Source organism: Scomber japonicus, chromosome 1, assembly GCF_027409825.1.
Source record: "Scomber japonicus isolate fScoJap1 chromosome 1, fScoJap1.pri, whole genome shotgun sequence".
In the NCBI taxonomy this organism is placed as follows: domain Eukaryota; kingdom Metazoa; phylum Chordata; class Actinopteri; order Scombriformes; family Scombridae; genus Scomber; species Scomber japonicus.
The window spans coordinates 15,095,184-15,119,646 of record NC_070578.1 but is presented as its reverse complement, the minus strand read 5'-3'; the positions used below and the strand labels follow the sequence as shown (position 1 = coordinate 15,119,646).

Genomic DNA, 24,463 nt, shown 5'->3' with positions numbered 1-24,463 from the left:
AAGACATTGTAATGTGCACACATGCACACACACGGAATACAAATCGCTGAACAAATCCCCAGATGATGTTGCAATTTCACAACCAACTTTTCACCAGAACCATTACACACAAGAAGCTACAGTAAGAGTGGCTGAGGCAGAGGAAATTGAGAAACACAGGGGAAAATTTTTGAATGAGAAAAGAAGGGACAAAGAAAGTTAAAGAAAAGCACCAGGGAGAGAAAAGAAAGACAGAAAGAAAGAAAGAAAGAAGAACGAGTAATACAGACACAGCACAATAAAGAGAGAAAAGACAATGATAAAGACAAGGGGAGAGTAGAGAAAGTGAAAGTAGGGAGTGAGCAGTGTGCTGTCACTGAGTGAAATGCCACCCAGCCTGTCACATATCTCTACAATATTAATTACACTGTGCCATGCTTCTGAATAATGGAACAGCCCTATTTAACCAGACTGAATAATTTAGCAGCTGCTTGGCCTAGTGTATATAACAGGATCAATAAGCACCAAGCACAGGTAATGAAATTCCAAAGGGAACCTCAAGGAGGAAAGTTCACCTGCACCCTGAGTTAGAGCCTATTCAGAGTGTGTATTTGTGTGTGTGTGTGTGTGTGTGTGTGTGTGTGTGTGTGTGTGTGTGTGTGTGTGTCTGTGTACGTGTGCATGTGCACGCTTTTTGGGGGGTTTATTTACTGTGCATCTACGATATATGCACTTAAGAATAAAGACCCTTGAGAAGTCTTTGCGTGTGTTTATGTGTTGCACCCACACTTGATGTATTTATGCATATGTATTAGGGCTCCAAGGTGAAATCCTTTATGTGTATAATGCTTACACAGAACTGAAAAGTATTTTTCCTCCTTTGCAAGCAAGTCTGTTGTAAGCTCTGATGCTGGACTGTTACACCATCAAGTTCCTGGATGGCTACTTAAGTAAAGAACCTGTCTATGGCATTTTATGTTCATTATGTCGTGCATCAAATTAACATGTAAAATAAGAAAGGGAAGGTGAGCTTCCACTAAGGTTGATGTGCTTCCCTGCTGTGTGGCCCCATGATACCACGGGTGTCTTTGCTTTGTGCCTGGATGACCTGTGTTAATAATCTTCTCTGAGCAAGTTATTTAAAAGTTCACAAGAAAGAGAGCTATAATTGTTATCCTGCTGGACGTTTTCCATCAACATTTTATAATGGTGGTTTATAAAGAAAATAGTTTCTGGGATTTCTTTATTAAAAACTCCTCAGAATTTCTGTGCACACAGCATCTACTGCACATCTGTAAGATCTGGAAGAGGGATCCCTCCACCTCTTGAGGGTTTTTTTTAATTTTTTACCTGTTAAAGAGTTTTTCCATGTTTAAATTGAGAGTCTGAGGGTAGAAGATGTTGTATGCTCTACAGCATGTAAAGACCCCAAAGGCAAATTTGTGATTTGTGATATTGGGCTACAAAATGTACTTAACTTATTTACAGAAGTTTATGATGGTAAGGATCAGTTTTAACACATAAAATGACGATGCTTTGAATAATAATTTGTTTCTGATGTGCTTTTGAGTTTAAAAATTCTTGAAATGACATCTGCACCTTTTCCTCATCCTGAATCTATGAAGATGCAGTGTATGTGCAGTAGAGGCTTCAAGTTTCCACATCACACACACACACACACACACACACACACACACACACACTCTCTCTCTCACACACACACACACACACACACACACACACACACACACGAGTTGTGTATTGGAAAATGACTGGCTCCAAACTAGTTGCGATGTTACAAATTTTGCTTCTAGGTAAACAGAGAAACTTTCTAGTTCCAGCAGATGAATGTGAAAACAGCCTTCTAGTGTCAAATGCTGCAAATACATCATTCTGCACTGTTAAACTCAAACATCCAAGTGAAAGCGGAAAAAGAAAAATGTAGTTTTGAGTGAAGGGGAATTTTAAATGCCACACATCACTTGAACTGGGCCTCCATTATGATGCTATTCTATCAGGGCTAACCTGTTGTGTGCTGTCACAAGAACATATATCACACACTCATTAGTGCTTTACATGCACAGATATTTACAACATGTTGCTGTGCAGATTTGTGGATACAGTACTTACATGTAGATAGATGTATTAACACACAGATTGTCCAATAAAAACACAATCTCTGGTGCATATTGTAAGTGCACACACAAACATACATATACACACACACACACACACACACACACACACACACACACACAGAGAATAGTCTCAGTAGAGGAGTTAGCCTTCTCTCCTGGAAAATGACATCGTCCATCAAGTGAAAATGTATTTGTGTTCACATTGCGTGGGACTCTGTGTGTCCTTTAGGAAATATACTGCAGCTCAGTGCAAGCATACATGTGAGTGAGTCTCTATGCAAATAAGTGTGTGTTTGTGCGTAGGACAGTGTGTCGGCTGGGTACGGCAGTCCTCTTCACAATTAATCAACCCTGCCATCCTCCCCTCCCTGGGAAATGGATGTAAGCAAAAAGTTAAAAGACTTAATTCATAAATAAATCACACAGTAAATAATAGGTGTTTGTGTTGCCTGCGACAGTAGACAAGGCTGTATGTTAGTCCAGGGAGGGAGAAGATTTACTCCGGCATGCCACACATGCTGGATGAGGCAAGACCACTGAAGACAATAAATATGCATTACCGGTAGCTGGTAATAAATACAACAGGTAAAAAGCAAGGAAAGAATGGAGGAGAAAGAGACACAGGATGCTGTTAGAGAAGGAGATGAGGGAGTTGTAAAAGAGGCAGAGAAGAATCAGGACCAGAGAATGAGAAGATGTGCAGCTGTAGAAGTAGGGGGCAGAGAGAGAGAAGCTCGAGTTGAATGGAGATGGAGATGGAGGAAAGAGAGGTGAAAGAGGACAGAAAAGATAAGGAGGAGAGATGAGACAGCATTTTACTGTTGGTTATAGTATAGCAGATTTTGAAATAGCAGTAGAGAAAAGTTGTTATAAAATCCACTGGTTTCAACTTGTAAATCACCACAGAGACGACCAAAAAGAAAAAGCAATTTTGCTCAACTGCTGTTTTTAAATAAATAGTTCTGCTAGAATAAAAAATAGATACGCATTATTAATTTCAATGACACAAACATACAGAATGGTAGCTAACTTTGACAAAAATCACAGCGTTGTTTAACCAACTAAATCCTAATACTAAGCCTAATAAGAGCTTGGCAAAGATTCATCCTGCATTCACACTGGATATTTGAGTGTATTTGAGTATATTTTTAAACCGCAAACATGCTGCAGAATGAGAATGAGAAGTGTTGAAATGGAGCTTTGCAAAAGTTAAGTTAAGGAAGAATATCTTTTGGGTTCTCAGGTCTGTAGTTTTATTTCTCAAATCATCTTTCATCTCTGGCGCATGCTCATTCATAATTTATTTGCCGTCAATTAAGATGTCAGCAGTTCACATCAGCTGGCTACAGCTAACCAATAGCATGGTGACACACCTTCACTATTTTCTCCCTCTCTGCCTTAGTGCTTTAATGGTGCCATTTTGCACATCCCATCACTGTTTCACAGATTCATCCATGCATCACTTCATCAGCCTCATCAGTTTCATCACCACCACCACCACCACCACCAGTGTCCTCCGTGGGGGGACGTATCTTGCTGCTGCTCAGGACTGATGTGCCTTAATTCAAAATCTCCCTGTATAGAAGACTTTTGACAACACTTAATCATCAATATTAACTGTAAAATCAAGTCATTTTTCCTCATTCACTTGTCCCTCCTGATTGAACCAAAGGTAGACAATGCAGCATAAATCACAGGCACCACTGGCACTGCTTACATATTAAATACACTTATTCCAACTCTGCACAGCACGCCATGATGATTAAATATTCACATACAAAGAAAGAGAGAGAGATAATTACATGCACACACAATCTACTTACCCAAGCATATATTTTCCATGAATCCTTACAGGCACTGAGCCATAGCTTAGAGTTATTATACCTCCACATTCTCTTACTCACATTCTCTGTTTCAGTTAAGGTCTCACTTGTTCTCTCTCTCCCCATAATCAGCTCACTCTCCTGCTTGATTTCTCTCCCAACTCATCTGGAAAACATTGACTCATTGACTCATGACTCATTGTCTCTCAATGAATGGTCATTACTTTTTGGATAAAATGCAGTTCTAAGTGCTGCTTGGAGCTACAGCAACCTTGTGCATAAGCTGCCTGCCTTTTGTGGCCATTTAAATTGGTCAAGGTAGAATTCAATTGCAGTGTGATCACGCTTAATGTCTCAACAGCTGAAAGCCCATCTATCAGCATTCAGTAATACACTGCACAGCATTTACATTTTTTTGCATCAGTGTGCAATAAGTACATTGTGATTTAAAAGGAAAATACATGTCATGCATCTGTTACCATAAAATATACATGCATTACCATAATCAATTTCACAACATACCAGATTACTTTTAGTTAAATTAGTATATTAGATCCTCGGATGAAACTAGAGCAGAGAAAACAGAGCTAAACAATGTTCTCTTGCCAACTAAACCCAAACTACCTTCTGTTGTAGCTTCAGTTGTAAAACCTTGACTCTGAATCTGAATCCACTCTGCTGTTCTTCTCCTTCTCTTTTATTTGATGCATTTGGATGCTTCTATTTTTTAGGATTTTCAGCCAGACTTTCACATTTTTTTAGCTTGGCTATTCGTGTAAAGCTACAGCAGCAGTCAGCTGGTAGCTGGATCATGTGTTAAAATTATACTAAAAGGTACTTACACAGAAACAGTAAAGGCTTGGGTTGAGATGTTTGACCCAGCCAATAACTGAACGCAGCTGATTGCGGCAGAGAGTAACACGTGAGGGAGTTAATGACACAGAAACACATTGGGCCAAGCAGCCCACTCGCCTATGCAGATTAAAGTACAGCTCTTACTGTGTATGTTTTTCTGTCTCACTTTCTTTCACTGCATCAGCTTGTTAATGCAGAGGCCCAACGGGATGCCTCCCAGTTGTCCCAACGGCCACTCTGCCCTTGAAATCCTCAGATGCATTTCAAAGTATTGTTTCTGCGCCTTTGACAACTAATCATCAGATCATCAAAATATTTCAAAATTTCCAATTTTGTTAGAAATTCCCTGCTGTTCATTTGAGCTCATGAGTACCAACAGAATAAATGTCACAACAGATTTCATCTGAACTTCAACTACTATGAAGTTCTCTACAGATGCTGTGGCACCTTTTTCATTTAATTGTCAGTGAGAAAATAGCAATTTTGATTCAATCCTCTACAAATACACACATGGATCAGCACATACACACACTAGTTTCTCTTCAAATATCCCTCCCTATCCCCCTGCGGAGCCTGCCTTTTTCCCAACGACTTTCATTTTTATTAGAGCACTTGGAATCTGATTAAGTCCTATTTGGAGTGTTAATTAGCTGAGCTGCTCTGCTCCAACTGTCTATACACTGAATAAGGTCAAGACAACAATGACAAAACCGTCAGGTTTCTTTGAGAGCAACTAAACATGCCTTTTTACACAGGACAAGTCCATTTCCTTTTATTCTGACTTGAATAGTGATAGAAAAAAGAGGCAACTTACATAAATGCATATGAATTCATCACTGTTTTACAGGACTGCAGACCTGTTAATTGTCTTCTATTGACCTCTTGTAGTCCTGTGAATGAAAACTGTCTTCTCTCAGCAACAGTGCTGCACAGCTGAGCTGCAAAAAGGCAGGGAGGTTGTTAGATAGATGATTGGGCTTATGATGCATGTGACTTTGACTCAAGAGAACATGGTTCGTGTCTTACCAACAACTTATGTCAGCTGCTTTGATCCCAATGTACCTTGTTACTTTCTGCCTGCAGGGTTCTGATTTAGCTGAGCATTACTTCCATTGTTTTGGTAACATACATGGTTTTCACAGGACAGCAACATTAGATGGCTTCATGTCAAGATATTTCCCATGCAGTTAAAATGGAGTCTAAAAAAGGAAGCTTTTTCAATGATGCATAACACAACTGTTTTGTTTCGGTGTCATCCCTTCAGAATAATAAAAAAGCAATGACTTCTTTGTAGGCAACATTTTGCACAGATGTTCAACAACTACTGGGAAAAATCTCAGCAGAGGAGGGAAAGACACCAGTTTCTCTCCTGGCAGTCGCCTCAGAAGACTAAAAGGCAACACAGTTCTAAAACACCTGCCTTTCATAGACTGGAGAATCTCACTGTTGTGATAATTTACTATTCAGTATTGGTTTCCCCACCTGCACATACTGAATTCAACAATCCCGTGTGTTTTCCTTGAGAAGTGTCAAAGGGAGTTATGGAAGGAAAACATGAATAAGAACATGATGATTAATGGCATGAAATACAACAAGAGTATCCAAAGTATTTGTTTGTATGAGGCAACAAAATCTCCTTACTCTGTGCGACATCCATTTCAGTCCACAGTCTCCCTCAGTAGTACCAACACTGACTGTAACAGCGGCATGTGTTGCCATGGCAATAAACAAGACTTGTGAATAACAGAGTCACTGAGACAAGAGGCTTATGACTTTCACTCACAAAGATCACTCAACAGACAAATGGATTAATTAAAGCTAAGGCTTACTTTTACCCTGAAAGCTTTGGGTGTATTATTTCCCCTCAACGTTTTCCCAAACAGCGTGTATCATTTCTGTGGGAAAAGGAGTGATGTGTGCGTGTGTTTCAGTCCTTCTGTGTTTATGAGAACCAACTTGACAGTTAAAGGCCGGCAGAACAAGAACAATTTTGAAAACCGATTGGATTCCAGGCAATCCTTTCTCTTTGGATCTGTTTTAGGACTGGGACTTGTGTTTAATTTGCTTTCCAACCAAGAGTTAGATAGGAAGTTAGATGTCTGTATGTTAAATGTAAGGCTTCAGCCAGCAGCCGGTTGTCAGAAGGTAACAAATTGTACTTACCAGCACCTCTAAACCTCTCTTATAAACACCTTATATCTCATTTGTGTGATCCATACAAAAACAAAAGAGTGAAAACTACAGTTTTTGGTTTTGCTGGAAGTTTTGTCTTGGCTGGGCTTTACTGGAGTATCTGCTTTCAACTTCACGATGATGATAAGACTGCAATCTAGCTGTTTCCCCATGTTTTCAGTCTTTGTGCTAAGCTAACTTGTTGGCCTTGGCTTCATATTTTTTCTACATGTACTCTAGTTGATGAATGTTGGTGATGTATAGTTGGTGCTAAAGGATATGTGCAACAAATGTGTGTATGCCTGTCTGTGTGTACATTATGTGTGTATAATAGGTTCTGGTTTTACTCCTTTTGGCTTCGCTGCGTGTATAAGCAGAGCACACCGATGAATAATGAGGCTATTACAACCACAGCGGACCACAGAGCACCGCCTGGTCTTATTCAATAATGTGTGTATCTACCTGTGTGTACAGTATTTGTGTGTGTTATAAGTGTGTGATCGTCCTAGTCAATATGCCTGATGGACCCTTGCTCTATATTTTCTTTCTATGAAACACTCCTGCTGGAGCATCAGGAGTAATTCAATATTCAGTTTATGGAATGAGTCCTGTGGAGAATTGGTGTGTGTGTGTGTGCATGTGTGTGTCTAATATTTAAAAAATAAACACACATAGGTTGGTATCTGTGAGAGCATTTTATTGACCCTCCTTCTTTCTGAAAGCTCTTTACTTAAAATTAACTCATAGATACAACATCTAACACTTGGCCTTATCTTACTTTTCCTGAATCCTATTTGTAAGCTAATCCCATAATTTAAAATATACATTCACCCTCTGAAGGATCAGCAACAATGCCCTATTAAAGTCATACTCTGAAGTACAGCCCTATCTATGAGGATGTCAATCAAAGAAAGAAATAGAGAGAGATGGCGGCAATGCTCTACTAAGTTCAGAAAACACATGCGCACACACACTATTTGTCCTTCAGAGTGAAAGAGAATCAGGTGGTGACCTTTGCAGTCCTTCATCTGGTTCATTAAAAAGCTGCAGGTTTACAGCATCATCCACTCCCTCCTGATAATATTACTGCCAAATGCAACATATGCCAATAAGGAAGAGTAACAGATACTTCATTTTTAGGCTTTTTTTAGAGCTACTAATCTGTTGCATACTTCATAACAGATGATGCATCTGTATTAACCCTTCAGAGTCAACTGTCTTAATACACTCTATTGTTGTTCAAATGTAGCTAATTTGTTTGCAAAGTGTGTTGCCTGTCATTACATCTATTAATACTGATGTCAAATTCTCAGTCACATCACTCCAATTGTCAGATGGATTTCTATTTTCTACTATAGCACAAAGGTTGTATACTTTCAACAGTAAGTAAAGAATAGACCAAGGACTTTCAACTAATAAAAGCTAAATTTTTGTGTGACGGCTTTACATTCTTATGTCTGCAACCTACAGTACTGTTCACAGTAGCTTGTAGGTTATAAAATTTACAGAAACTGACTTAAATTATGTTCTAATGCTCAGTTCACAGATCTAGAGACACTATTGCACCATCTCAACTGCAACATTAAATATGATCCCATTTACTGTGCAAGTAAGATCAAAGAAACACTGATCACTCGGTTTCTGTATTCCTGACAGGTAAAGAGAAATGTTTCACACGGAGAATTAGGGAAACATGTATTCATACCCATGCAGGTGTGTGTACAGTATGTCAATGTTAATATATCTAAATGCAACTGCACATATTCACACATTTACACAGAACACACATAAATTACACTGAGAAGTAAGCAGGATAATGCTTTAATATAGACAAATTTACCCGAGAACAGAGAATACTACTACTACTACTCATAATAATAACACTATTAATAATAATATATCAATAAACAAGACTGTACACTAACCAATAAAGGAAGGTATCTGTACAATGAATATAGAAAGGTATTATAATATAGGAGGTGATTACAGGCAGAAAAAAAGAGGAGAGAAAAAAAGGAAAAGAGGAAAAAGGAGAGATGAATGTGACAGACTTGAAGAGAAAAAAGAAGGAGGTGTAATGAAATAAACGCCCATACACATACACACACACATACACACACACACACACACACACACACACACACACACACACACACAACAAGGAGCATGATAAGGAGTGGCGACAAACACAGCATCCCTCCACTTAACACGATATAACATGTCACAAGGACACTTCTGCAGGATGGTAATTAAAGGAGTTACAGTATGTTTAAGTATCTCAGATAGATATGTGAAATGATAATTTACTAATAGCAGGTAAGCTTTGGCCGATAAAATAATCACCCTTTAAAAAGAGATTTATTGAACACACGCAATCTACCCCCTCTACACTTTCAATCATCCAGTTACTTTTATTACCTACAATAAAACTTCATTTAAAAATCGCTTGTCACGTTCAAGGACAACAGCAAAAAGTAAAAGTTAACCCAGGATACTTACACACATCTGAAGAGGGGAGGTTTGTATCTGCTCTTAAATCAAGCCAAAGTACATTTATCAACACTCTGGCAGAGAGCCGACACCATGCATTTATATTGCATCAACAATTTTCAATTCAATTTGGCAGCAATAAAAACATATTTTCTTGGGCACAGATTCAAAGCTCTCACTGCCAAACAAAAAGCAGCAATTAGAGAAGTGGACATCTTAAGGGAAGATAAAAGTGCATGAAATTATCCGGTTACCAATTACAACAGTCATATCTCTTGTGGGTTAACTATTCTCTGTCTGCTCAGAGTTTTCAATAAATTAGAGATAAACCATGCAACAATGTGCAGGGTTTTTTTCCTCTTAATGTGTTTATTATCACATTTCATTATATATAACCTATGTTTTGTTGCTCTTGGAACATATAATATTTAGTGTAATTACTACTAAGACTAAACTGGTAGCTTTGGTTTCTAACACCAAACCACTTCCGGTAATAAAAAGTTGGGTGGAAGATTTTCAGTCTGTCATCTCTGATTGTAATTGGCCAACAGACTGAAACATCATTTTTTCTCATCTAAAAATCAGATAATCAGTGACTTAGGCACTAAATGTCCTGGCTCTGTTAGAGGAGGCTACTTACATATGTTCTGATATTCGTTCTACTATCAAACCTTTATTTAAAATATCAATAAGATTGATGGAACGATCATTTGTATCTCAATAACCAATTGATCACAAATAAAAATATTTATTGTCTCATCAAAGTTACACAGTCTTACCAGATATGCCAGTCAAGTTCTTTTATTATTTGTTAGATTTTGCCACAAATAATTACTTATTTATGTTTTCCTACATAATAAAGGTACACATAGTGTTTTGTGTAATATTCATGAATTCTTGTTCTAGTCTCTGAATTTGTTGTGGCAGGAACAGCCTCTTTGGACAGCCTCTTTTTGTCTCTAGCATGAACATGGAAGTTCAAATGCAGTAGCATCGACTTCTGGGGGAGAATTTTGAACATCTGAAAAGTCAAAACAAAAGCATTACGTGGGCTATATTTGGTATGACTCATCATAGAAACAAAAATAATAGAATTAAAGTGCATTAAGTGGAAATAGCTTTATTAAATAAGCTTTATAATGTTTAGTAAGCTTGATATACTCTTACCAAGTTATTACAATTAACTGTAGACTATACAATGGACTTCTGTAACGTTCTGTCAATGCAGAGAAGAAAGCACACGCTGCCCAAGTTTACATAAGTTGTAGTTGTGTACATCTGTACAATATGCATCCCCTTGTTCAGCCTGGATGTTCAGTCCAGAAGTCTGTTTCAATTACATGTCAAGGCTGCAGTCACAGTGTAATACTACACAAACCATCAACTTGTTGCTGAAGCATCAGGCTGAAGCAACAACCTCATTTATTTCACTGTTCTAATATTAATGTTAATGTATACTGTATCTATATCAGTGACCTTTAAGTTGTCTTACACAATGAGAGCTTTATTCATTTGTTCAGTGTTATTTTTCAGCTGGTGTTTCATTCCATTATTTTTGGACTATCTTTAGGCAAGCATAGGATTTATCCATCTCTCTCTCGTCAGTGTGTTTCTGTCGAGTGCACTTTAGAAGTGAGAGATACAGAGAAGATGATGCAACAACTGCTGTAAATGCATGAGCTGCATGCACACCTTTGCTCTGTGGTTCACCCCAACAATAGTACATAGTTACTAGCACCTCCTCATGACATGGGTGCTAAAACAAAGAGGGGGATACACGGGTCATACACATCCATTACGCACCTTCTGTGAATAAGCCCGGTAGCTTTATATTGTAAAGTGCTTAGTTAGAGAGACCCACCAGCTTTACTCATGTGAGAACGACTTCCAGATGAAGAAGTGCACTGGCAACCAGTACAATATCATTGCTCTTATAAAGCCATTTTACCATGTTCCAATTTCCTCAACCACTCAACCACTTAGTCTGTAAAGTATCTTGGTTTTGACTCCTGTTCTACTGAATTAAATACAGTTTTCAATGTATTCACAAGACTGCATGACTTTGCACACAGGTGATTTTGCTCTCTATTTTGTATGCTGAACACACTTAAATCTTGAAGAAGTGTCACAGGTCCTAATTTCATAAACAAGATGAGTAGCTGAGTTGATCGCACTTTAGGAAACTGCCCCCAGTTTTCCTGCTTGTGATTTTAGTCATGTATATTTCCATTACTAAAACCTTCTATCCGATCAGAATAATGTGCTGTGGTGTAGCTGTGTCATTATGTTAGCTGGTAAACAGCTATTCTGGCTTGACAGGACTATGCACATAGCATGCAAAATAATGCCTACAAATGAAAAAAATAAAACAATTTAATACATATAATTAAGGTTAGAGAAAGATTAATAAAATATTTTGTTTGCCTCTGAAGAAAAGTCTAGTTTGCCAGAACGTCTGACGTCTGATATGCTGAATAAAATGTACTGTATGGATGCAGAGGCAAAAAGAGAGAGAGGGGAAGAGAGGGTAGACGAGACTTTTGAATCTCTTCCACAACCACAATTTTACAAAAGTAGGTATTCAGCCTGTATCATGAACAGCTTTACAATTCCCCAAAGCATAATTTGCAAATGTTTAATATCTGAAATTCATAATTAAAATAAAACAAGGTTGAACCCCACCACACCCCCCTCCCCCCTCCCCTCCAAACACACACACACACACCTCACCACTTTGTCCCACTGTAAACACAGTTCCATGTAGACAAGGAGTAAACAAGTTTATCACAAGTTTATCTGATTCTCTGCACCCTGAAACCTCCCTGCCTTTGTCCTGACAAATCCATCCTCTCCATTTCTTTCATCCACCCTCATTCCTCCCTCTTTTCTCTCCCTCCTTCCTCTGAGGCCCACTTCTGCACAGAGGGAATGGCAGCAGCGGTTTCAATAATTCACTTCCCCTCAGAACAGGTTGTGTTTGCATTGCAGGGTGCTGCAGGCGAGAATAGAGAAGGCGAGGAAGAAAGATTAAAAAACAAGGAGGAATGAAGAATGAAGCTGAAATGGATGAAGACTTTGAATAGCAAGACAGAATGAAAGTTAAAGAAAATACAGCACAGGAGAAAGCTGGTTGCAAGTACAGTAATCATGATGTGGAAAAACAAAGAAAAGAAAAAAAAAGCAGAGAAAATGTTTTTAGGGGGACAAGTCAGCACCATCTGTGCTGCCACATGCACTTCTAGTCTCTTGTGTGTGTGTTTCTCTGCTTTTTTTTCTTAAAGGTGAGAAAGAGTATAATGAAAGAGAGAAAGGGAATGCTGTCCTATCAGAGAATTTACTGCGAAAAACTCCTGGTGCAGAAAGTGAAAAAAGAGAAGATGAGGATGGTTAGAGTCTGATAAAAGCAAAGCCAGCACCAATCACTGAAACATTTTCATGCTACAACTTGTGAATATCTCACAGCTAAGTCTCAGAAGTATCTTCTTCAAACTCTGCAAGCTCTTTTAGGTCCAAAGTGGTGTATTAGTGTGTGTGATGTTTGAAGCATTTGAACATTTAATCCTTTAGCTTGGCTTGATGGGCATATGAGACCAATGCCACTCAAACTTAGATGACACTGATTAACCACGGTGGCCAAAAGGAGTGACAATCTACTACAGGAAAACAACTGATTCAAGACATATAGTGCAGTTTCACTTTTGTGTTATAATCTACCTGTTTTCCCCTATTGTTGCACCAGTAGCTCATAAACCAAGCCTGGAGCGGTGAATATTTACAGGTTCTCTTATGTTTCTAAGATAAACTGAATATTTTTGGATGTTGGAGATGTCACCATGAGCAGTTACACATTGTAATGTACATTCTTTTTGTCCAGTTCATGGACCATATGATTCATGGATTAATTAAGAAAATAATCAGCAGATGAATCAGTACTAAAATAATAGATATTCTCCCTCAGTTAGGTGGTAAATTGCAACAAATAATATGGATAACTCCATCAAGCTCAGCCAAACTTACAGAAAAGGAAACCAGATTTGTTTCATCACCAACATGTCTTCATTTCTTGGCTGGCCAGTTTCAATTCCTCTGTCCAGAAAAAAAAACAAGCTACCTGTGAGTCTGTGTGATTGAAGTTCTCTTGTAAATGCACAATGGGACGAACACACACACATACACACATACACATACACACATACACACATACACACACACACACACACACAGACACACACACACACACACACACACACACACACACACACACACACACACAAAATCAAATGTAAAAATGCTGCAAAGTAAACTTTCGAATATTTGCTTTGGGTTAAGGCAAATAAAGTTTAGGTCACACCCTCATTTCTACTTTCTCTCGTTCTTTCGCAGTGACTCGTTCTTTCTGTTTCTTTCTCATTTTCTGAACCCCTTGTCGGTCTAGCTCTCTGTCTCTAGGGAAGCCTTTCTTCTTTTAGCTGCTCTGTATCTGGCCCTGCCCTTTTCAATGTCACTCTCACTGTGTCTCTCCCAGTTTTTTAATATGAGCCTTTCGCTCTGCCGTGTGTGCTTTCTCTCCTGTCTCCAGATCTAAGTCATCTCTATTGAATGTCAAAACTCAAACATTTCATCAGCATCACACAGATGTGTTAATGCCTGAGGTGGTGAGGTGATGTTGATAAATAAATTAGGTGATCTATCTCAGAGAAACTGTCATCTTCAGTTTCATATACACGAAATGATGTAACTTTTTTCTAAATCACTTCACATCCTCAAATGTGTGTAGAATATGTACATCACAACCGCAGAGGTGTCAAAACTTCTGTCTGTTTTATGGCTACATGTTCATGTTATCAACTGACATATCAAAATACTAACATGTGTATCATTGATTTCTTTCCATTAAAGCATTTTGTGAAAAGAGGGTCACACACCTTATTTAAAAGGGGTCAGGTAGATTGCCTGGTGGGCCTAATGTTTCATCACTGTGGTGTTGCAGTCACATAGAAACACATTACATAGAGTGGAATCACATAAAGTTTTTTAGTAAGGAATTCCTTCATTTTACTCACTGATGGCAAACAGAATTTGAATGGCAGTGTGAAGTTTGCTTGAAACTACCTGGAGCATAATCTTTTAATATTTAACAACACCTCCATCTCAAAAAAAGAATGTCTGGAGGAATTCATTTTTATGTCCTGAGCCACAGGCATCATAGTAATTGAGGTTGAAATAATATTCTCACACACACACCTGGAAATTGCAAATCTAATTTGGTTTTATCCCTCCTCATAGAACATGTTTCCACAAGCTCAGGAGCTCCTTTTTTTCACATTTCACATTTTCAAAGAATTAAGGATCTCATCAACTCAATCTCACAATGTTTTGATTAGAAAAGGCAACATCTGTTCTCCCATAACAACGTATTACAACAGTGATGTGTTCACCCTGATAGTTCCTGGCACTGTAGTGACTTCCAGCAATTACAAGTGATTCCCAACCATAGATTACAGCCACCAGAAGGTAATAAATCAGCTCTATTGTAAACACGGAGAATTATTACATGGTGAAGAAAATACATGTCCACATATTAGTGTATTACAAACCTGAGGCAAATGTTTAGCTTTACTGTCACCAATTACTAGCTGCAATAGGCTTAACCAAATCAGTAGACACCATGCGTTGTGAATGAGAATGTATGAAAACTAGTTAACAAGGATGCAAAGAAGTCAAAAAAGATAGCTAACAGTAATGAATATGTCATTCAAATGTCAAACTGACCAAACCTGCTGAAAAAAAGAGATCAAGTCTAGGATCACTATGCCTTGTGTATAATAGCCACTTTTAGTTGGCCTGTGGGTATATCAGTCAAACAAAGGTTGGGAACTTCTGTGTCATGCTAACTCAGCTAGACTCTATGCAAACTAGCCAGCAAGATTTAGATATCATTTGGGTATAAATACAGTCAATTAATTGTTATTCTTCTTTTGATAAGTTCCTGCTGGGGTTAAAACAGCACATGTATCTAAATAATACACCGTAACAAACATTACATTTAATTCACAATCAAAATAATAGTTGAATTTCAGTTTCCTTTTTGTTTTGGCTACTTTCACCACAAAGAATACCCCCTTTCCTCATGATTCACCTTTCCCTCTGCCCTCATTTACTGAGGTTTGTGCTAACCCAGCTGTCTCCTTGCTCCCCAGTGTCAGCCCACTGCTTCCCAAAGCTTGTCTGCAGCTTTCAATGACAGTGTGTGCAATGTCCTATATATGCAGTAAGTGGAGTGGTGGGTGGATGCTTGCCACTGAATCGGCGGATGATAGTGAGAAGATGACAGGGCTTTGGAGGAAAAAGGTACCGGGTGTAAAGAAAGAGGAGGGTAGGGAGGGTAGAGGAAGGGGGGCAGAAGTGAAGATGAGAAGAGTTAAAGGTTGAATCTTTTTAAAGGGGAAGGGTTAGCATGTGGATGAATGGAGAGTATTAGGGTGGAAAGAGGCTGGAAAGTAGAGTATGGACAGATTTTATTTGATGGTTTAGGGAAGTTATATGGATGGTTTCAAAGGAAAAGAGGATCACAGAGAGGAGAGATGAAGAGAGGAAGATGACAGGAACATCTCTCTTGACGTGTAAAAGTTTAGTCGATGGGGAGAGACAGAATGAGAATGAGGAGGAGAGGGATCAGGATGTGTAGCTGGTGGCAGGTAAATTGCTACACCGACATCATGGGGACTTTTCAACATATCTGACAGATCCGTCGGATATATCTGAGACAACTGAGATGCATGGAGGAACATGGGAAAGTGTGAGGGTACCAGGCTAAAATTTCAAATATTTAAAGGGGCCGGAAAAATGTTTCTAAAGTAAGGAGGAGGATGAGGAGAAGGAGGAAGGACCGTTTGACACTGAAGGAGAGTAAGTTTGAGAGAGTGAGAGGAAGAGGGCAAGATCTCCAAGCAGCACGCATCACTGAATTATTAAGGCCAGATGTGTGTAGGAGTAGAAGACAGATTTCTTGTGTTGATCCTTTCCTGCTGTCAGAAAGTTTAGTTGGACACGACCAACTCAGGATGCTGCGGTTGTTTTGTTGTTGTTTGGAGGTTTTGGGCACACACCAAAGGGAAAGGGAGAACATATGTGGGAGGAACAGCCTTGAAAAGTGTGGTTTTAGCAGTGTGTGTGCTTCCTGCCACTCTTAAAGTCATAGCATATCTTTATGATAAGGTGTTCCCAAGCAGTCAGTGGCTGTGTGCAGGTTTTCTATGAAGTGACAGATCAATAGGTGTCAGCAGAACACCCACCTGTATGTATGGCACTGTGCACATTCTCTAAAACTACACCAATTGTTTGGGGTGAGTAAACAAAATTGCAAATATTTTAAAGCTCTCTAAAGAGATTTATACCAACAGACCACATTGTAACTTAAAAGAAACATAAACTGAAGACATTTACATTTGAGCAGGATTGTGGCTTTGTAACTTTTTTGTAAAAAAGTCCAAAAAGAATATTTTATGTGTCTTAAATGCGTGGAGGCGATCTTTAAAGGAATCTTTAAAGGACTGCTCCAACTTCGGTACCCCCTAGTGGCAGGATAGAAAAACACACTGTGGCATAACAGCAATGCAATCATGAAAGCAACAACATAAACTGCACCTATTTTCATTGGAATTGCCAAATTTTTCTCTAAACAAAACCTCCATCAGAGCAGTTTGAGAGATGTTATAATGCCATAAAAATTCTTTACATTGTGGCTTTAAAGTTAGAACAACAATATGCCCTATCAGGGTTAGATGATTTTAGGGTTAACTTGTTAGAGTAGACTTGCAAAATTAAGCTAGCTAAAACATTCACATAGAGATTTTAACAAAAAAAAATAAAAAAAAAGAAGAAGAAGAAGAAGAAGAAATAACTGCTAAAGACAAAGGAAAGGGAGATGAAAATAAAGGAAGTGAAGAAGAAAGAGAGTGACAGTGTGAGAGAAGTGCAGGAGGAGGCAGACGGTCTCTGATGTAAGCCATGTTCTCCCTGCTGTTCACAACCGTCCTGTCGCTTTCATGAATAAGTTAGATGCCAAATGTTCCCTCCTTCTCACGTCCATGCATGCTAACGCACACTTATATGCACACACACACACACCTATACACACACACACACACACACACACACACACACACACACATACTAGCCCTTATTTCTCATCAGGCACCATGCCCATAGAAACCCTAATGCAAAGATAACAAAACACAGCTACACCACAACATGTTTGTTATTTTAGCCTCTACTACAGTACACTGTGTTCAAATACTAAGATGCTATGCTTTCCCCAAAATGGTGCACAAAAACACAAACACTGACACATATAAGTATATCCTCTCCTGAAGCTGAGCCAGTAAGAGGTGCTTGATAATGTCTGACAGAGTGACAGGAGTACAGAGGAGAAAAGTGAAGTTTCTTTGACAGTCCTTCATACCCACAGAGCACCCATATCGTCCCGTTAGTCTCTGGACCACTCTCATCCATACAGCTGTGTGTGGATGTCACTGACTACCATCCTGGTGCAGAGAGATGACAGCGGAGGACAGTGAGGTAATGATTGAGTTCAGTGAAAGGTAAATGCAGTGAACGATGTTTAAACACGCGCATGTCTGTGTGTGTGGAAATTGTGTGGAGGCTCTTAATTGTGTGAGTGTGTGGATGTGAACTACTTGAAAAGAAGCATCATCATTCAAAAGAGAGGGAGTGAAGGAACTACAAAGTCAGGAAGAAAGAAATACAAATGAACAGAGAGAGGGAGGTTTACATTATGATGTGTGAGAAAAAATGTTAATAATTCTGTTGGTGCTACAAAGCAAAGAAGTCCTCAGCACTTTGCATAGATGCATGCAGAGCCTGCAGTCAAGATTTCACTCCTCCTCATCAAACTTCAATCTTTGATTTCCTCTAGCCTGACTTGGAAAAACGGAAACATTTTCAGGGAATGTAGATAATCATTGTAAGTAGTCTGTCGCATTTATTTATACACACTCGCAATGCTGGGAACAAAATTGCTTCACAGTGTGGACTAAAAGGAGCTTTTTAGTAAAGGGGAGAGAGAGGAAGTAAGATAAATGCCACTAAGAATAACATCCATCAGATTTCTTTGTATAATTTAATCAAATTTCACCTCTTAAAACTCAAATTATATTTCTCGCCGTGTTTAAAAACTGAGTAAAGCCTTCTGCCCTGTGTACCCTTGAATGTTTGTTCATCTCTGCCTCTCTATCTGCACAAAGAGTAAAATGATCTGTCCTTTAAAACTAGCTAATAAGATGAATGCAAGAGGCAGGAAGACAACTTACATCTTGGTGCAAATACATGTATATACATATATCACATGTAGACTTAAGCTTTCTAAGGTGATATATTACTATATCACCTCACTCAGGGCCCCCATGTGCCAGACTGCCCATCTCCACCAGCTACCTTGTGCCCACCCCGGGCTCAGGTGATAAATCAGACCTCCCAACACGTCGTCTGAACATTCTTATCCTTTAGCCCCAGGTAGTAACGCTAGTGTAAACCACAGTCAACATATCACTGTGACCATAGGCCTATGGCTCTGCTGCTGACCTGTGGGTTAATAGAAATGTTGTCAGGCTTTAATATCCAGCCAGCCATACAGAAGGAGGAGAGAAGAGAAGAGAAGAGAAGAGAAGAGAAGAGAAGAGAAGAGAAGAGAAGAGAAGAGAAGAGGAGAGAAGAGAAGAGAAGAGAAGAGAAGAGGAGAGGAGAGGAGAGGAGAGGAGAGAAGAGAAGAGAAGAGAAAGGACGAAAAAGTGTCAAAGAATGAGCTGTATAGGCATCAAAGCAAGGAGGTTACACATGAGGTGTGAGTGTCTACAAGGTATGACCCTTCTAATATAAAGGCAACAATGGACCATGGTGAACCTAGTTAGCGAGAGAGAAAAACGGGAGCAAGAGGACATAATCATAGCTCAATGTGCACTAAAATTTTTAGCAGAAGAGATTGGATCAGAGAGACTGACAAAGATGAGTGGAGACAGCCATAAAGAGAGGGAGGGACAGGAAACAAAAAGGAGGAGAGTAAAAATGCATTATGTGCAGGCAGATACCCTCCTTTCCCCTTTCTGACAAGTAGTCGAAGTAGTTTACACTTTAATTTTAATTGTTACTTGTGATTAACACTGGTGAAATCGATCTATCTATCTATCTATCTATCTATCTATCTATCTATCTATCTCCTTTTCATTTAGACAGTTGGAAAAACTGTTTGAGTACCATTAATTAAATTCCAAGGTTTTTAATTAAACATTATACAGAAGGAAAGGTCACTCAACAATCGCTGACATTACACATCACAGAGAGGGTGCAATTGGAAGCAAAGGGAGGTTTGTGTCTGTGTGTGTGTGTGCATGTGCAAATATAAGAGCAAGAGAGAGAGAGAGAGAGAGAGAGAGAGAGAGAGAGAGAGAGAGAGAGAGAGAGAACAGAAAAATAAAGCAAAGAGGTAAAGAGTAGGAGGGGGATAGTAGGTGTCAGATTGTGGGAGGTAAAGAGATCATCATCATCCCTAGCTTAATGCTTCGGTCTCTTCCTATCACCATCTCCCATCCCCTCCCCTTCCCTTCTCCACTGCCTCAGAGCCAACAATAAATTATGGATGCTTATTAGAAAAGGGCAATATTCAGCATCCCAAATAAACTCAGCAGCGAGAGACATAAAAGAGACACAAACAAAAAGTGCTGATGTGAGTAGAGGAAGAGTTAAAGTCACTGGGGAGTGAGTGGCCTGGCCAGTAAACCTGGTATGATCTCTTTCTAGGTCACTGGCTTTCAACCCATGTGCCATGGCATGCTAAAGTACTGGAGAGAGTAAAGCTTGATGTTAAGACAATGCTCAAATGTTGGTGGTTCATCTACACACACATAGACTGCAAACAAAAAACTAGCAATGTATTTCAAGTCTTAATACTTCCTTGGGCAACATCTTCAAAGTGATGTTAAATTTGTGCACAATTTGGGTATATTAAACTTTTTAACTTTCTGCATCTCTTGTGGTGCTTTGTTCTATGGCTGATGGCAAGGCCTCAACTTTCCTGCTGCTGCAAGAGCCTTGCTCGAATAAACACAAAAAAAACCCTGAAATCATTGATTTTAGTTCATTAAATTTCCCGTTAACAAGCACATAATGAGGCATCATATTGCAGGCTAATGCAGTCTAGATTCCTTCTACATTGGCAGCTAATGGTTTAGTGTGACTTTGTCAAGCAATCAATACTTGGGTGTCCCTGCAAACTCTGTTGCTTCACAGAGCGTGATGCAGCACCACAAAGACAGAGAGACACATTTCTGGTACACTAAGTCTCTGTTGATGTTGGAACTGTCGAGTCCTTCAGATGAGGAGTCACATCCTGCGAGACCGTCTTGAAGTTGTCTGAAACCTCTCCTAATCCTTAAGTAATGATGAGAGTCAGTGCATGTGAATGCCACATTATGCCTGCAATGTCTGGGATTACAGTCTATCCAGATTAAATGAAAGTTGAAAATAACTGAAAAGTATGCAGGGATGTTTGCGATCAGCGTGTGGAGATGCGTATAAAAAGCGCATCCCAAATAAAGCCAGAGAAGAGGAGAAGACTAATTAATGTACTGTCAAATAAAAAAGACATATTATACACTACTTTAATACATTTGTAGAGCAAATCTTACAGTGAGAAAAATATTTGGTGTGCCGATTTTCTTCTTCCCATTGAAATACAGCATTGCATTTCCTTGGTGCACTTGTCTGTCCAGTTGCTGTTTGACAGACAGGTGTTACAAGCTTTATGACAGCCTATCAAAATTCACAGAAGCACAATCAATACTACACTGCTGCAAGAGAAACAGTGACTGATCCACAAGTCCCTGCTGAGCCAGCAAACTGTTGCAGAGGGAAGAAAAGTGTGTCTGAGGCACAGACACATCCCACTCGCACAAACACACAAACTCACAGGTTTGCAAGTTCACACACATGATCTCAGGCACATACACGAGCACAAACACCTGCACGCACAGACTCACAGGCATGCGCTGACAAATACGCACGCATCCAAACACAAATGAATCTCGCAGCCATCCAAAGCACTGACATCAATCAGGCACGCTTACACTGTTCGACTCCCGATGGACGGTGAGTCGCATCTGTCTGCCAGAGCAAGTGCTAAACAATTCTAAAGTGAGGGAAACCATTTTATGCATATCTGCATACACAGCGAGCGAGAGTGCCAAACTCATTGGCTCTTTTCCCGATCTTCGCTCTTGCTGTTGTTTACTGCAATTGTGCAAATTGTGGAACGATTTGTTCTTTCTGAATGACTCTTTTTAGTGATGACGATTTACCTACATAAAAAATGTTACACAGGTACACACAGCTGAGCACCACCACAACACGAGCCACCCGGGAATCCATGGCTCTGTGAATGCTTGCCAGTACGATTCTCACAAAGCTTTAGGACTTCTTTTCCCTCAGCAGAGACTGAAAGGCTGCTGTCACACATAAGACAAACACCCAACAACACTAGGGAGAAAAAAGCAAAAAAAAAATCTGTTTTTTTGTCTTTGAATCACTCAAAATTACAGACTCTATCACTGGAATTTCATCTGCTTTGACCCACTGCATATTTGTGACAGAGCCCATGAGGCACAGAAGCACAAATTTTTCATGACAATCAGCGCCCTGTAGAGAACCAAATACCGTTTCATAGTTATGAAAAAAAAAATGAGGACAAGAATGAATAAGGGCAAACTGGAGATGAGAGCCTTCTGCAGGACAGCACAACTAGATCAGAAAAGTCACATCAGAAGACAACTTCATGAAAAAGCACCTACAAAATGATTACTAGCAGGGAAAGCAATTCATAAGTTGATAACATTACATATTTTAATAATGTTGCATTCCAAGATATCTAATATATGTACGCTGAAATGTTTTGGAACAAACATAACAGTGTGTTCAAAATATACTGTAAATCCTGCTTTATCAAAGCGGGTGAGGCCTATACCCGCAGATAAAAAAGGACCCCGGATAAGTAGTGATACTACTAAAACTCATATACATCCATTTTTTATTGTAAGACTATGTTTGACATTTTGTATAAATAGATAGTGGAAAAAGTAATGTCCATACTTTATGACATCATCCAGCACTGTCACAGTACTTAGACACTGCTCTGTCTGCAGGTGTGGGCGTCATAATGTCCATGCATTGTATTGCAAGGACCCAACCAAACACATATTATGACTATAAGATTTCATGAATGTCATGTAAGAACAGCATTAAGTACAAGAGTGATACAAGCCAGATTAGTTAGCAAGGACTCTTAAATGGGCCTATATGCATCAGCAAATAACAGATTGTCTGTATTTCTGTGTGTGTGTGTGACGGCCGACTGCAGGATTGCTTATGACAACAGCACTCTATACGACTATGACTAAACAGGCCTTGTTTTCAATGGCTGCCACATGCCTTCAAACATCAAAATCAAAGTATCAAAGCTGACAGATCGGCTTGTGTGTTTGCCCTGCCTGAAGGGACAGGACGCATATCTGGCCGGGCGCCTGTAGGAGAAGAAACTGAGCCTCTGTAGTACAGTGAGACAGCTTTAAGAGGGGACAAATCTCCGCTTTATCCTCAAAAGCACAGTGTGACTGTCCTGTTTAACCTGACAAAGAAGAGCTACATTTTAGAGCTCTCCTCCTCTCCCTGCTCCTCCTCCTCTTCTGGTGGAAACCTGTTGTGTGTCTGTGTGCATGCGGTTGATTCAGTAAGCATGGGACATACTGTGATACTGTAAGTGAGACTGTGGCCAAATATGACCCTTATTCAGTGCTTCACATAACCCCTTAAACAATAATTTAAAGTTTAATCACACTAATCCGGCTATTTCTTGTGATGCATGGTGTGAATTTTCACTGTAAGAGATTTATGTCAGCCTAAAAATGGAATTAGGCTGGATTTACAGTAGGTGGGTTTCCCCTCTATTACCACTGGCTGGAGGTTTGCAGCTGCCTCTAGTGACTTCTAAGAGGTAATATCTCCCCTTCAAGTTAATTTGCTGTCGATCTCCCTGAAGCTATTCTCTCAGTAGTTTAAACACCAGTTATTATACTGCCTCATATTAGTGCATAGTGAAACGCGGACACTGTGTGACACGGAGATACTCCTTAATTAGAGTTATGAACTAATAATTGAACAAATCAACATGAAGCTGCTGCAGTGGAGCTCAGTCAGCCGGCACTAATAAAGAACTATATCGATGCAATAACATCGATACATTTGTAAATATCGCGTTCTTACCGTAAACTCCTTGGCCCCAGGTAAGAGGATAGACGCCAGAAAATAACAAAATCCAGAAAAGCTCCATGTTCAGCTCAGTTCCGTCATAACCTAAGAGAGAGAGAGAGAGACAGGGAGAGGAGGAAGAGGGAGATCAGGAGAGGGGGTGAGAACAGGGCGCACAGAGGGGAACAGCCTGCAAATTCATGTGATAAACAAGAGGTGACAGCTGAGTGATTGTTAACAAAAAGAAAGAAGAGGTAGACTACTTTAAGACATTGGGTGTGTTTCAATTGTTTTCATTCTCTCTTTTTTTTCTCTTGTCTATGTCCTCTTAAGCCGTGAAAATAATATTAAAATGTTTAATGCTATATCGAAGACGGGGAGAAGGGGCGGGGACAGCAACGTGAACCTCGAAAAGGTTCTCAAAGTGAACCCCCTCCTCAACCCAGAACAATTTAGACCCCGATGCACAGCCTACATCTTTCCATTCAATTTAAAGGGCGGGTAATTCAATCACAAATCATGGATTATATGAATTTTACAAGCGGTGTATGTGTGTGTGTGTGTGTGTGTGTGTGTGTGTGTGTGTGTGTGTGTGTGTGTGTGTGTGTGTATGTGTGTTATAGAATTGGAGATTTACAGGATTGTTGTGCGCTGTTTAACCCGGCTAAACTTCCACTGTCCTCTCCTCACCGA

General features: G+C 39.5%; 1 protein-coding gene across 1 annotated transcript in view; it reads right to left on the bottom strand.

The window, feature by feature from the left end:
- LOC128355967 (MAM domain-containing glycosylphosphatidylinositol anchor protein 1) overlaps nucleotides 1-23,871 on the bottom strand; it is a 176,779-nt gene extending 152,908 nt beyond the window's left edge. The window contains exon 1 of the mRNA XM_053316362.1: nucleotides 23,786-23,871. Coding sequence (XP_053172337.1) covers nucleotides 23,786-23,852 — 67 coding nt within the window. The 5' untranslated portion in view covers nucleotides 23,853-23,871. The remainder of the gene's footprint in view (nucleotides 1-23,785) is intronic.
- Nucleotides 23,872-24,463: the final 592 nt, after the last annotated feature.